The sequence below is a fragment of the Pristiophorus japonicus genome, chromosome 8, assembly GCF_044704955.1.
Source record: "Pristiophorus japonicus isolate sPriJap1 chromosome 8, sPriJap1.hap1, whole genome shotgun sequence".
Classification (NCBI taxonomy): domain Eukaryota; kingdom Metazoa; phylum Chordata; class Chondrichthyes; family Pristiophoridae; genus Pristiophorus; species Pristiophorus japonicus.
Window position 1 is genome coordinate 119,840,729 of NC_091984.1, and position 13,308 is coordinate 119,854,036.

Consider the following 13,308-nt stretch of genomic DNA (forward strand, 5'->3'; position numbering starts at 1 on the left):
CTTGAAAAAGACCCATTTATCCCTACTGTTTTCTGTCCATTAACCAATCCTCTATCCATCCTAATACATTACCACCAATCCCATGATCCCTTATCTTGTGCAATAACCTTTTATGTGGCACCTTGTCAAATTCCTTTTGGAAATCCAACTATACTACATCCACTGGTTCCCCTTTATTACCCTGCAAGTTACATCCTCAAAAAAAAATACATTTGTCAAATACTATTTCCCTTTCATAAAACCATGTTGACTCTGCCTAATCATATTAATGATTTTTTAAGTGCCCTGATACTTCCTTAACAATGGATTCCAGCATTTTCCCAACAACTGATGTCAGGCTAACTGGCCTGTAAGGAATTTTGAAACATCAAAACCAATGCATCCACTATCTCTGCAGCCATCTCTTTTAGAACCCCAGGGTTTAGACTGTCGGTCTAGGGGATTTTTCGGCTTTTAGTCCCATTCTAGTACTTTTTCGCTAATAATTACGTTAAGTTCCTTAGCCACATTAGACCCTTAGTTTCCTACCATTTTAGGTCTGCTTTTTGCTTCTACTGTGAAGACAGATACAAAATATTTGTTTAATATTTCTGCCATTTCCTTATTCCCCATAATAATTTCTCCTGCCTCAGCCTCCAAGGGACCAATGTTTACTCTTGCTACTTGCTTCCTTTTTACACACTTGTAGAAGCTTTTGCAATCTGTTTTTATATTTTTTGCTAATTTTCTGTCTTTTCCCTTTCTATCAATTTTTATAGTCATCCTCTGCTGGTTTCTGAAACTCTCCCAATCCTCAGGCTTACTACTATTCTTCGCAACATTATCAGCTTCTTTCAATCTATTGTTATCCTTAACTTTAGTTAGCCACGGATGGATCACTTTTCCTGTGTAGTTTGTTTTTCAATGGAATGTATTTTTGTTGAGAAATATGAAATATTTCTTTAAATGCTAGCCACTGCTTATCTACCGCCACACCTTTTAATCTATTTTTCCAATCTACCTTTGCCAAATCGCCCTTCATACCTATGTAATTGGCTTTATTTAAGTTTAAGACTCTAGTTTTGGACTTGGGCAAGTCACTCTCAAACTTAATGTGAAATTCTATTGTATTATGATCACTCTGCCCCAGAGGATCCTTTACTACAGATTGCTAATTAACCCTGTCTCATTACACAATACAAGATCTAAAATAGTCTGTTCTCTGGTTGGTTCTATGATTTATTGTTCTTGAAAACTGTCCCGAGTGCATTGCATGAACTCGTCCTCCAGACTACCTTTACCAATTTGATTCGTCCAGTCTATATGAAGATTAAAGTCCCCCACAATTATTGTATTACTTTTGTTTACAAGCTCCTACTATTTCTTGACTGGTATTCTGTCCAACTAGCTACTGTTAGGCGGCTATATACTGCTCCCATCAGTGTTTTCTGCCCCTTGTTATTCCTTATCTCTACCCAGACTGATTATATTTCCTGATCTCCTGAGCTGAGATCATTTCTACTGTCCTTCTGTCATCTTTTATCAGGCTACCCCCCACTCCTTTACCATTCTGCCTGTCTTTTTGAAACGTCAAGTACCCTGGTCACCTTGTAACCACGTCTCTGTAATGGCTATTGGATCAAACTCATTTATCTCTTTGTGCCAGTTCATCTATCTTGTTATGGATGCTCCATACATTCAGATAAATAGCCTTCAATTTTTTTCCATTATTTTTTGCTTTGACCTTATTCTCTGCTGCACTGTTACTATTAAACTCTCTGTCCCTTCCTGTCACACTCTGCTTAATTTTTTTAACAGATCGCTACACTGCTCTATTGCATTGACCTTTCTCTTTAGCTATCTAAATTTCCCTTCACCTGACCACTCTTCTCTTTTCCCCCCCGCCCCCTCTTTTTAGTTTAAAGCCCTATCTACAGCCCTAGTTATTCGATTCGCCAGGACGAAACAGTTCCCTCTTTCCCCAGTATTGGTGCCAGTGCCCCAATACTGGGGAAAGAGGGAGCTGAAACCCTTTCCTCCCACACCACACTTTGAGCCACGCATTTAACTCTCTGATCTGCTTGACCCTATGCCAATTTGTGTGTGGCTCAGGTAGTAATCCAGAGTTTCTGCTTATTAATTTAGACCCTAGCTCCTCAAACTCACTCAGCAGAATCTCATTCTTCTACCTATGTTCCTACATGAACCACGACACAATTGGATCTTCCCCTCCCACTCCAAGTTCTTTTCCAGCCGCGAGGCGATATCCTTAACCCTAGATTTTCATTGCAGCTCACAAAGTATGCTAATCTAGTCTACAAAAAAAATTAACTTGTACTGCATATTATAACTCCAGATGTGTATGCAAACAAAGAACAGACATAATTGATGTAGCATCCACCTACTTTAGGGTAGGCCATTGTCACCTGCAGAGAGGCAATATTACTGAAGTCCACTATTTTCTTCTTCCCTTGAAGAGACGTTGACGGGAATGACATTAAAAAAGCACTTTGAACACTATTATGGTGGGAGTGGTAAGCAAGAACTCTGACATTTCAGGGTTTTGCAATCTAGAAATATGAACCTAGAGATTTTATTTTAAGAATGAAATGGTTGAGAAATTTGAATTTATTTACAATTGATACAATGGCATTTTAAACTTGGTGTTCTGAAAAGGGTTTTTCAATAAGATAGATAAAGAAAATGACTGAATATTTGGCCAAAGCTAATACAGGGTACGGTAATTGTCCAAATTAGTATTAAGTATGTGTCAAAGTTTTGAAGGAATAGACGGAGACATTTCTCCTATAATCTGTTTTTCATAAAAGCAAGAGAACTAATGTCAAAATTGTGGTTTTATTAATAGTACCACTGAATCCCAAGTACAAGAATCGCAGGAGCCCAGTTCAGAACCCCCAGCCCCAAGCCCACCGGCGGTACCAATTCCAGTTCCAGTTGTGAAATCCTGGGCCCAGACCAATAACAAGCACACTGGACTAGGAGATGGTAAGCATCTGCAATCCTGAATGAGCAATTGCTGGTTTTGGTTAATGTGTACTACATTTATTTATTGATGTGCATAGCACTTCAGTAATATTCTGAGCTTGATAATGAATGAGCATTTATTAAACTTTCAAAGCATTGCAATGCTATAATATTGTCATTTGAGGGGTGGGCGGCAACTTTCTCTCCTGACCCAGCCAACTGATCAGTCTATCCTTGGTCACATGCCTCTACCAGCATCACTCTTCAGGCAGACACCGGTGGCCGCTCTTCTGGTTTTCATTTTTTTTCTGTCCGACACCCAGAGGGAAGTGCCAGATCTCCACTTTCATGACAAATACATGATGCCATAAAATGGAAGAACACATATTCAAGCTTTTTAAGCTGAGTTCCTGTCTTCGTCCACACTATTGTGTGGAACATGGATCACCCTATGCCACTTATATTCCTCATCATTCATTTGCCCTTGTAATACTGAAACAGGTGGTGATGAAAATAAAACAAACTTATTGACATGTTGTTCATGGACTGACTGACAGACACTGTTTGTTTCACACTAATTCTTTGACCAACTTTGTTATCTTATACCATATCAATATCCTGCTTCTGAAAAGAATGATGTGCCTTCTGTAGAACTTGTTGTCCAACTAATTAAAACACTCTACCGTTAATTAGGTTTATTGTTTAAACTGACCATTGCTTTAAAGTCAGTCTTAATTTAACAATTCAATGGTCAGTGCATCTATATTAAACATGCATGAATACTAAATAAAACACACCTGTCTTGTGATCATAACAGCAGACATCAAAATACAGATTGCTGCCATGTAAGCAGTTCCCTTAGATGTCTCTCACTTTCATAACTGTTGTTGTAACTTCACTCCTCACAAAACCTACTCTTGATCCCTCTGCCCTCTTCAATTTTTGTCTTGTCAGACGTGACACCCAATGCAGCACTCGCTTCTGAGTCAGGTTGTGGGTTCAAGTCCCACTCCAGAGACTTGAGCACAAAATCAAGGCTGACACTCCAGTGGATGCCGACTTTCAGATGAGATGGTAAACCGAGCTGTTTTTTTCCCCCTCTGCTCTCATGGATGTAAAAGATTCCATGGTACTATTGGGAAGAACAGGGATGTTATCCCCAATGTCCTGATTATCTGCTCATTATCACAATGCTGTTTGTGGGAGCTTGATGTGTGCAAATTGGCTGCCACCTTTCCTACATTACAACAATTACTACACTTCAAAAAGTACTTCATTGGCTATAAAGTGCATTGGGATGCCCTGAGGTCGTGAAAGACGTGAAGTGAAAGACGTAAAATGGAAGTGTATCTTTCAAATGTTTTGCTGCACAGCTCTCCCAAAGTTTGTTTTCAAATCTTGAATCCAGCTTCCACCCTGTGAACAGCAGAAGAGACCAAACGTAAGAATATTAAAAAAATAGGAGCAGGTGTAGGCCATTCGGCTCCTTGAGATTGCTCCACCATTCAATGAGATTGTGGCTGATCTTCCACCTCAACTCCATTTTCCTGCACTATCCCCATGTCAATACAGGGAGGATGTTTCCCCTGGCATTTTGTATGTTTCAATGAGATCATCTTTTGTTCTTAACTCTAGAGAAACTTGCTAGTGACGTCCTCCGTGACTGCCACTACGCCTACAGGAGACTGCTCTTGCTTAGTTCCATTCCTTCCCTTTCCCAGTGAGTTACAGCATCTCCAATGGCTTCTCATCCCACCTCCAATCCTGCATTAATCTCTGAAAAATTTAGATTCCATCCTTAGCAGCTCTCCTTGTCTTTTACATGCTACCATTGATATTATCTGCCAACGTGGGGTCAGTTTCCCTGTATATATTAACAACACTTGGGGCTGGATTTTCCATTTGTTGCTGCCTCTCTTTTCGCCCCAAAGGGGCGGCAATGGCAGCAGGAAGCTCTTCTGGGCCGGAAGCTAGCTTCCAGCGGCCTGCTGGGGTTTTCGGGGCTGGTTTTGGTGGGGCACGGATGTCAAGGGACATACGGGATAAGATAAAGAAAAAAAGGAAGCTTATGACTGATTCTGAGAACTCAATACTGCAGAGACTCTAGAGGACTATGAGAAGTGTAAGAAATTGCAAGGGTGCAATTTTTTTTTTTAAGTATCCGGAAAGCAAAGGGAGCATGAAAGAATGTTGGCAAGTAAAATCAGGAAAAACTCATGTTTTATAAATACATTGAGCAAGAGGATAACTAGAGAAAGAGTGGGGCCTTTTGAGGAGGCACAAGATGTGGGTAGGATTCTTAATTAATACTTGCATCTGTTTTCACGAGAGGGGCGATGCAGACTTTGCAATGAGGGAGGAGGAGTGTGAAATATTAGACGAGGTAAACATAGTGAGAGGGGAAGTATTATGGGGCTTAGCAGCTTTGAAAGTGGATAATTTCCCCAGGTCCAGATGAAATGTATCCCAGGCTGTTAAGAGAAACAAAAGAGGAAATAGCAGAGGCTCTGATCATCATTTTTCCATGCCTCTCTGGCTCAAGGTGTGATGCCAGAGGGCTGGAGGACTGCTAATGTACCTTTGTTTAAAAGGGGATAGACCGAGTAATTACAGGCCAGTCAGCCTAACCTCAGTGGTAGGAAAATTATTGGAAAAAATCCTTACAGGATAAATCTTCATTTGGAAAGACGTGGATTAATCAAGATCAGTCAGCATGGATTTGTTAAGGGAAGGTCGTGTCTGACTAACTTGATTGACCCTCCTGGTTAAATCCTCGAAAAATTCAATGAGGGCAGTGCGTATGATGTAGTGTATATGGATTTTAGCAAAGCTTTTGATAAGGTCCCTCATGGCAGATTGGTCACAAAAGTAAAAGCGCATGGGATCCAGGGCAAAGTGGCAAGTTGGATCCAAATGTTTGATGGGTGTTTTTGTGATTGGAAGGCCGAATCCAGTGGAGTTCTGCAGAGCTCAGTGCTGGGTCCCTTCTTTTTGTGGTATATAATCAATGATTTGGACTTGATTAAGAAGGGGGTATGATTAAGAAGTTTGCAAATTACACTAAAATAGGCTGTGTGGTTGATGAAGAAAGCTGCGGATTGCAGGAAGATGTCAATGTACTGGTCAGGTGGGCGGACAAATGGAATTCAATTATGATGATCGTGAGGTAATGTATTTGGGGAGGTCTAACAAGGCAAAGGAATGCACATTAAATTATACGACATTGAAAAATGTAGAAGAACAAAGGGACCTTGGAGCGCAGGTCCACAGATCACTAAAGGTAGCAGGCAAAGTAGCTAATGTGGTTCAGATGACATGGAATACTTGCCTTTTATTAGTCGAGGCATGGAATACCAATGCAAGGAGGTTATGCTTGAACTGTATAAAACACTGGTTAGGCCGTAGCTGGAGTACTGTGTGCAGTTCTGGTCACCATATTACTGGAAAGATGTGATTGCACTGGAAAGGGTGCAGAGGAGATTTACAAGAATGTTGCCAGGACTGGAGAATTTTGGCTGAGGAAAGATTGGAGATGCTGGGTCTGTTTTCTTTGGAACAGAGGAAGCTGAGGGGAGACCAGATTGATACATTGCAACATAATATTCTTAAACATTTAAAACTTTCAGTGCTGATCAAGCCAAACCATTTGATATTATGGAGGGGCCTGGATAGAGTAGATAGCTGTTTCCCTTGGCAGAGGGGTCAACAACCAGGGGACATAAATTTAAGTAATTGGGGGGAGGTTTAGAGGAGTTATGAGGGGACATTTCTTCACCAAGGAATCTGGAATTCACTGCCTGAAAGAGTAGTAGAGGCAGAAACTCTCACCACATTTTTAAAAAAAAAACTTTGCTGTGCACTTGAAGTGACATAACCTACAGGGCTACAGACCAAGAGGTGGAAAGTGGGGTAAATAATGTCAACCTCAGGTGAGTGTTTTTAATTGTATTTTTACGATTGATGTTGCGGTGGCATGAGTTATTTATTTGGAATGTTTTTGGTGTATTTTTTCCAGGTTGTTTAGTTCGTGATTTTCACATGCTCAGCCGGCCTAGCGGAGAGGTGTGCAACGTCTCCCTCAGAGCTCTGGCCCAGCTGCCCAATTTTGCTGACCTGAGATGCAAATTGTTCCCAGGCGCAAACTTTACTGCCCCAAAATGAGCAAAGCTGAAAATCCAGACCAGTGTTTTATTTATTTTCTGTCAGGCTGCCTATCTGACATCAACTTTCAGGGAAAATAGAATCCATCTTTTTCAGGTCCCACCCTAAACAGGGTACCCTTGCCCCTAACTCCACCCACCTCGCTGCATGCTCGCTCCGGCTAAGCCAGGCAATTCATAATCTTGATATCATGTTCACCCCTGAAGAGCTGCAAACCCTATATCCTTACTTCCACAACTTGCCTGTCTCTGTCCACCTATACGCTGATGCAGTTGAAATCCTTATTCATGCTTTTCATCCACTGGCCTCCCAAACTACACCTACACAAACTCCAGATTGTCCAGAATTCCTCTGCCTGTATTGTGTCCCACTCACCATCACTTTAACTGATGCTTCCTGTCTTCTACTGCACAAAATTTAAATTTCTTACACTTTGCAAATCCTTCATGATTTCACCCCACCTGACAACCAACTTCTGCCCTTGATCCTATCCAGTAACCTTTGGTCTTCTAATTCTGGCTTCCTGTGCATTAACACTCCTCTCAGCCCATTCAGCCACCTCAGTCCTACTGATTAGTAGTGCCTCGTCAACTATCTTTTTCCTTCTTTACTTCTCACCCACCCACCTCCACCGCCCCCCCCACCCCACTTAAAAGCTTTCTGCAAACCTGTCCTTTTTTTTGACTCTGCTTTCTCATCTCTCCTAACTTGTCTTTCTATTCAGCATCCATTCTCTCCTATGCCAAGTGCTTTGGGACATTTTATATTAAAGGCAGCATGAAAATACAAGTTGTAGTTAAATAAGGGGTTACCGGTGTAACTTTTGCTATGCTTGTCTTTTAAGCTACCCATTAGATCATGGAAAACTAAGGAAACTTCTATAGAAATGTTTGTCCAAGGCTGTTTGTTCTATGATTTTTATCAATTCAGGAATGCAAGGTTTAAACACTTACTTCCAGCATGAGTTCCCAAGCCTGCAGGCAGCTGGCGATCAAGATAAAACCACAAAAGAGTTGGCAGATGATGCTTCTGGACCTAACTTACGTCCACAAAGTAGGTGTTCCATTTATGTATATTTTTTTAAACTACATTTCCCTTTTCTTTTGTCTCTCGTGCTGTTTCCTATCATCACACAGTTGGAGCAGTATAGTATTCCATGCCTTGGTATCCTGTGCCCATTATCAACTTTACTGCTCTAAAACAGATGGGAACCTTAAATTTAGGCAGATGGGGTTTCTCTAATGAGAATTGTTCCTGTGCTAGAGTTCCTGCAGCTATTAACCTGATGTATATCGAATTGTTGAAAACTGGATAAATTCTTCGTACTGGGGTCAGACCAAAATGAAAGTGTAATGTAGTCAGCAAGGACACAGGAACAGAAGTGGGCCACTTAGCCCCTCTAGTCTATTCTGCCATTCAATTAGATCGTCAGATCCGTACCATAACTCTTTGCCTGCCTTTGATCTATATCTCTTGGATACCCTTGTCTAATAAAAATGTCGATCTCAGTCTTGAAAATTTCAATTGACCCAGCATCCACAGACATATTGAGGAGAGAATTCCCAATTTCTACTACCCTTTGTTGAAAAAGTGATTCCTCATTTTACTCCTAAATGGCCTAGTTCTAATTAAGATCGTGTCCCCTTCTTCTTCTCCCCGCCCCACCCCCCCTCCCCACCAGAGGAAATAGATTATCTAATCTTTCGGTCCTTGCATTCCTTTCTCCCTTTTATCATTTTAGATCACCTCTCAACTGTCTAAACACAAGGGAATATAAACAAAGTTTATGAAACCTGTCCTCTTAATTTAACCCTTTAAGCCCTGGTATAATTCTGGTGAATCTGCGCTGTATCCCCTCCAAGGCCAATATATCCTTCCTGTGGTGTTCAACACTGAAGGCAGTGGAGTTTAACCAAGTACAACTGAAGCATCACTTCCTCCCCTTTGTAATCCAGCCCTCTTTCGATAAAGACCGACATTCCATTAGTTTTGTGATTATTTTCTATACCTGTGCGCTAGCTTTAGTGATCTTGGTCCGTAGCCTTGTAGTGCATATCCAAGTATTTAAATTTGATGAACGTTTCTGCCTTTACCACCTTTTCAGGCGGTGAGTTGTAGACACCCACCACCCTTCGGGTGGTAAAAATTCTCCTTAACTCCCCTCTAATGTAGTTGATGTAGAAGTTCAACCATGATCATATTGAATGGCGGAGCTGGCTCGAGGGGCCATATGGACTACTGCCCCTATTTCTTAGTTCTTGTGTAGTAAATAGAGAGCAGGATAGTAGCAGACTTGAGGACATAAACAGACTGGTGAAGTGCGCAGGCGCATGGCAGATGCAATTTAATGTGGATGTGTAAAGTGATGCACTTTGGGGAAACAACATGGAGAGGCAGTATAATCTAAATGGTACTATTTTGAGAGGGGTGCATTTTCACCAATCTTTGAAGATGGCAGGGCAAGTTGATACTCTGGTTAAGAAAGTGTATGGGATACTTGGCTTTGTAAGTAGGAGCATTGAATACAAAAACAAAGAAGTCATGCTAAATCTTTGCATATCTCTGGTTAGGCCTCAGTTGGAGTATTGTGATTTCTGGCACCACACTTTAGGAAAGTCGTCAAGACCTTGGATCGGATACAGAGGAGGTTTACCAGGGTGATACCAGGGAAGAGGACTTCAGTTATGTGAAAAGATTGGAGAAGCTGGGATTGTTCTCAGCAGAGAAGATTCGGGGGGTGACCTAATAGTTATTCAAAATTGAGAGGTTTTGCTGGAGCATGTAAGGAGAAGCCATTTCCTCAGGCAAGTGGGTTGGTAATCAGAGGTCATAGATTTAAAATAATTGGCAAAAGAGCTTGAGGTGAAATGAGAATTTTTTTCAGAGGGTTGCTGATATTTGGAATACACTACCTGAAAGTGTGGTGGAATCGGATTCCATAGCAGCTTTCAAAAACCAATTGGACATGTACTTGAAGAGGACTAATTTGCAGAGTAATGGGGGAAAAAACGAGCGTGGACTAAATTGGACAGCTCTTTCAAAGAACCAGCACAGGTACAACATGCCGAATAGCTTCCTGTGCTTTAAGATTCTATGATCGAACATAAATAGGAGCAGGAGTAGGCCATACAACCCCTCAAGTCTGCTCCGCCATTTAATACGACCATGGCTGATCCGATCATGGACTCGGGTCCACTTCCCTGCCCCCTCCCCATAAACCCCTTATTCCCTTATCGGTTAAGGTACTTAGCTCGCTGCTATTTTCCGTAGCAAGTCCACATTCTAGCCTCTGGTTAAAGAAAGTTCTCCTGAATTTCCCTATTGGATTTCTTAGTGACTATCTTGTATTCATGACCCATAGTTTTGAACTCCTCTCCTCCCCCACCTACCCAACAAGTAGAAACATTTTTCTTTACCTCTACCCTCACAAACCCCTTCATAATTTTAAAGTTATTGGGTCACCCCTCAACCTTCTCTCAAAATAGCCGCAAGTCTGTTCAGTTCTTGTTGGCTAGAAAAGTGCTGCAAAACACACTACCTATATCTACATAACAATACTGACTGATCTTTAAAAGTGATCTGTTGATTGTACAGCACTTTGGGATATGCTATAGTTGTATTAAGATACCTTGTAAATTCAAATTTGTTCCTTAATGTCATACCTTAAAGGTGTAAGGTGGCACAGAAAGTGTTATCCTTTTTCAGAAAAATAACTTAACTGTTGTGATTTGCTGAAATATTGATCGATGAAGGTTACACAGGAAAAACTACAATACCCAAAATGCAACTGACAAGCCTGCTGCAAACTGAGCCAGAGTGTTGCAGCACTTGTTGATTTATTCTGAGGGGAACCAATATTTTCACTGAGGTCATAATGGATTTTGAGGCACTTTGATAAAGAGCCCAGACATTGTGGCCAGAAACAGCCAGACAGACCTGAACCATAGTGAATAACCACCTAAACAAGGACCTGGTGATTGGAGACTGGTGCAGTTCGTCACTCAAAGCTTTATTAAGAACTACAAATCTACTGTGGTTGGCAAGAGGGAGAAATGTTTTTTAAACTTAAATTATGGGCATGTTCTCACTAGAAAAGAGATGGTTGAGGGGTGATATGATTGCTGTTTTTAGGATTCTAAAGGGACTCTATAATGTAGATCATGACCAGCTGTTTCACCTTGTCCAGAACAGTAGAACCAGAGGACACAGCCTGCACTTGAAAGGGTGTAAATTTAAAATGAATCTATGGAAACATTATTTCAGTAAGCGATGGTCAATCTCTGGACCGGCTCCCAAGTGAGATGGTGGATACAGCTAGTATTGGTTTGTTCAAATGCAAATTAGATAGATTTCTTGCAGAAAATAACTGATACAGTATTTGAGCAATTTAGGACATAACATGGTAAGTGTAGCATAGTGGGAGGAACAGGTGGCTTTGGACCGATGGTTCCCAAATCTCTCCAACACTGGGGTTTTTCTCGCTTCATACGTGGATCTGTTGTAGACTAACTGAGATTAATGCTGTGAGTAGTCAAAACTCCATTATTGCATCATGTGACTAAGATGGTAGAAGGCGAACTAGATGGATCTTGGTGTCTCTTCGTCCAGCAATTCCTATGTTCCTAAATAAGAAGGTTTTGGAGAGGGGAAAAAAATAACCAGTATTTGTATTTAATCTTTCAGATTGAGGCATAAAAAAATATAATAACTCCAAATAAGAGATATTGGGGAGGCAAGAACCAATTTACTTGCATCAAGTTTTCCAAGAGTGTAGGTAAATACCATTGTAAACTTTATATCTGTAAGGCCTACAATATCAGTAGTGTGTAACATTTCTACCTGTCATGTTTCAGTAAGTTCACAATAGGCAAGCAGCAGTTACATTTAGAATGGCATCTCTGGTAGGGATCAGAAACTCTTTCTGATTGACCCGTTCATTTACATACATACAAATATTAAAAACCTTTGAGCTACATCGATGTTGCTAGTTGGCGAGATGGTGGAGGGTAAACTCTTACAGTGCCTGTTGGATCCCTAGAGCAAGATGGTAAGCCTAACTTAGAAGATGGAGGGATTGCCACGTCAGAACTGAATGACAGCCACAAAGGTCTTGATAAGCGGGATGGACGGGAAAAGTTACTATTGGTTCCGACCAAGATAAATGGACAGCTGGTTATCCCACCTGCGCCACAATTTAGAGGAATATTGCCACCTTATGTAAGTATTAATCTTTTTGTTTCTGGAAAAATGTGTATACATGTATAAAGGAAAGAACATTTATCGAGCACATTTCACATCCTCGAAGTTCCAAAGCACTTTGCAGCAATACAATTGTTTTAATTTGCCTTAATTCCTTTGCCATGTGGGATGTATCATGTGTCCTGGATAACCACATGTGCAAGAAATGCCACCAGTTGCTCAAGCTAGAATGATACCGGTGTTGAGGGACTTCAATTGTTTGGAGAGACTAGACTAGACAAGCTGGGGTTATTCTCCTTGGAGCAGAGAAGGTTAAGAGATTTGACATGAAGGGTTTTGATTGAATAAATAAGGAGAAACTGTTTCCAGTGGCAGAAGGGTCAGTAACCAGGGCATACAGATTTAAGGTGATTGGCAAAAGAACCAGAGGCAACATGAAACTTTTTTTACACAGCGAGTTATGATCTGAAATGCACTGCCTGAAAGGGTGGTGGAAGATGATTCAGTAATAATCAAAAGGGAATTGAATAAATATTTCCTAGTGAAAAAATTACAGGGCAGGAGTGAGATGAATTGGATAGCTTTAACGAAGAGCAGGTGCAGAAACAATGGGCCGAATGGCCTCCTGTGCAGCTTCATTCTATGAAGCATAGTTGCTATTTTAATGTAAGCAAATATGGCAGAGAATTTGTACACAAGAGTCCCACAAACAGCAGCAAGAAAAATGGCCAATTAATCTGCTTTGGTGGTTGAGGGAAAAATGTTGGCTAGGTCACAAGGAGAATTTTCATGCTTTTGGAATAGGGCCATGGGATCTTTTTCTCATCGACCTGGATAGGCAGGTGAAGCCTCTTTAACGTCTCATCCAAAAGATGGTACCTCTGACATTCCAGTGCTTGGGGCTTTGACTCTGGCAATGTTGACACTAAGTAGGCTCATGAGCAGGTTGGGTCTATACTCATTGGAGTTTAGAAGAATGAGGTG

General features: G+C 41.0%; 1 protein-coding gene across 7 annotated transcripts in view; it reads left to right on the forward strand.

Annotated features, from left to right (window-relative positions):
• Positions 1 to 13,308, forward strand: part of prrc2c (proline-rich coiled-coil 2C) — a 99,179-nt gene that overhangs the window by 29,956 nt on the left and 55,915 nt on the right. For all 7 annotated transcript variants that reach the window (XM_070887364.1, XM_070887369.1, XM_070887368.1 and 4 more), the window contains exons 4-6: positions 2,846 to 2,985; positions 8,056 to 8,178; positions 12,164 to 12,342. In XM_070887364.1, the coding sequence (XP_070743465.1) occupies positions 2,846 to 2,985; positions 8,056 to 8,178; positions 12,164 to 12,342 (442 nt within the window). The remainder of the gene's footprint in view (positions 1 to 2,845; positions 2,986 to 8,055; positions 8,179 to 12,163; positions 12,343 to 13,308) is intronic.